The sequence below is a fragment of the Rhea americana genome, unplaced genomic scaffold, assembly GCF_003343005.1.
Source record: "Rhea americana isolate MKP2758 unplaced genomic scaffold, rheAme1 scaffold_175, whole genome shotgun sequence".
Classification (NCBI taxonomy): Eukaryota; Metazoa; Chordata; class Aves; order Rheiformes; family Rheidae; genus Rhea; species Rhea americana.
The window spans coordinates 1161968-1164101 of NW_028185872.1; the positions used below are offsets into that span (position 1 = coordinate 1161968).

The window sequence follows — 2134 nt, forward strand, 5'->3', positions numbered from 1 at the left end:
TCAGACTAAAATGAATTAAATGGTTGCCGGTGTTCAGTTTTGGGGTGTTCTTTGTGGACGAGCCGCGCGCGGACGCGGGCCGAGGGCTCCGGCGGCCCCGGGGACTCGGCGCGGGTGCCGCCTCCTCCCTCCCTCGCGCCCCGTCTCCGCCGRGCCGAGTCCCGGCGCTCCGGGACACGCTGCCTTTCTCTGCCGAAATAACAGGAAGGTTTCTGATTAATCCTGGCTTGCCGGGGACATTTTTGCAAGAGCCGAATTCTTCCTTTGGAAGTCGCTAAGAGGCAGGGGCTCGGTCCGCGCCGGCRTGCGGGCGACGTACGGCCTCGAAGGCGTTCCTCGGGCCGCCGACTTCGCGACTCCCCTGCTTTCCTCGGGCGCTCCTGCGGGTCCCGCTCCCCCGGGGAAGGCAGAGGTGGGCGCTCAGCGGAGCGGGCCGAAACGCTCGCGTTTGGGCTGCGCCCGGCTCAGTGAAGCGCCTTCCTCCGCGTGCTGCTTGCGGGCAGGGCTGGCCACGCCGGCCCGCTCCGACGTACCCGGAGTTGCTCTGTTTAGAGCCCTGTTCTTGAGCCCTGGTTTCACCCGGGACGGTCCCGCCGTTCCCGCGCCGGCTCCGCGTGGGAACGAGCGGCCTGAAGCAGCGGGACGGGAGTAGCTGCGCCGGGGCTCCGTCGCCGTCCCGCGGGCGCGAGACTCGCGCGGTTTCTTTGGCCGAAACGGCCGCTCCGAAGCGCGGGCCCGGCGCGGGCTGCGGCGAGCGCCTGGGCATTTCCCAGCCCTCGGAAATAACTTTCCGTTGCTACGAAATAACAGGGAATCCTTCCGCTTCGCCCTGGTTCGCTCGCCCCGGGGCGGCCGAGCGCCGGGGGGGGGGGGGGGAAGTCCTTCCCGCAACGCGGATCTTGGCAAGGCAGCGGCGCCTCGGGAGGGCGCGCGTTGCCTTGTGCCTTGCCCAAACATATGTGCACATATAAAATCATATATGTGAATCCCGCTCACCCTGTTACTGGCAGAATCCTCCTTTTTGGGGGCTCTGCGGCGCTGCTCTTGCTCTTCTGGAAGCTGCTCCGCAGGCGTCCGATTCCAGAAAGGGGCTTTTAGGGGCGATTTCCAAGGGCTCAGCTTTCCCGTTATTCATAGAAATCCCAATATATATATATTTTTTGGTGATATTTTAATCAAAAACAACAGAACACCTGTCCAACACTTTTTCCTCAGACTCCAGCAGTTCCAATCAAAATTTATGTTCTTTTTTTTTCCCCCTCCTTTCCATCTGCGTTTCTCAGCAAAAACAAACAACCTCATAGTATTTCTTCAAAGGAATGTAAATGCCTTGAGGAGGCATCCGGAGTTCCCAGCGCTGCATAGCTGCAAACCACAGACGCCTACGGCCGAGAGCGCCGTTCTGCTTTTAATTTGGGGGCAGCGGAGGAATTCTTTTCAAGGGTTTGGGTTCGCTTGTGCTGGACCCGTCGGGCCCGACGGCTGCTTGCTGCACGGCGAAGTGTTTACTTTGGCCGCCGCGAGCCTCTGCTTTCCCTCCGCAGGAGTATTCCCCCACCGAATCTGATGACACGGCACGATTATTTCATTAGGATTTTCCAAAAAAAAAAAAAAAAAAAAGCTCTATTAATTCTTGCACAAGGCGAGACTGGCCTTTCCCTCCCGTTTCTTGCTTTGCCTGCTCTGCCCCAAAAATTGCACCTAATGCTGCAAGTGCTGTTTTGGGGGCAGAGCGGGCAAAGCCCCCGGACTGCAGTGAACGGTGCGGGCGCCGTTTTGGGGTTTCCCTGCCCTCGGGGGAGCTGCAACTCTCCAGCGCCGCCGCTCGCTGCGAAACGCGGGGAGCTGCTGCGGAGGGAGCGGGGGTTACAGCCGTGCAAGACCGCAGCAGGAACACAGGAAAATGCTGGTCCCCTCCTCGGCCGGGTGGGCGCCGTCGGTAAAAGCGGGATTTTTGGCCCCGGCTGCTTCCCGGGCCCCACAGCTGGTCGGTCCTGGCGGGAATTGTGGCGTTACGGTCCGACGGTAACGGGGTGCCAGCGGTGCCCCAGTGAGCCTGCTGCGGCGCAGGTACTATTAGATAGAAATGTATTTTATATATAATATATATATTATATATATGTATTTTTTAATA

At 59.6% G+C, this 2134-nt stretch overlaps 1 protein-coding gene across 2 annotated transcripts in view; it reads left to right on the forward strand.

The window, feature by feature from the left end:
* The first annotated feature begins 1662 nt into the window (after window positions 1-1662).
* The window catches only part of RFLNB (refilin B), a 3828-nt gene continuing 3356 nt past the window's right edge, over window positions 1663-2134 (forward strand). For both annotated transcript variants that reach the window (XR_014895370.1, XM_085301315.1), the window contains exon 1: window positions 1663-2070. Coding sequence is in view for 1 of the 2 variants with exons in the window: in XM_085301315.1 (XP_085157441.1) it covers window positions 1705-2070 (366 nt within the window). In the remaining variant the exon portion in view is untranslated. The remainder of the gene's footprint in view (window positions 2071-2134) is intronic.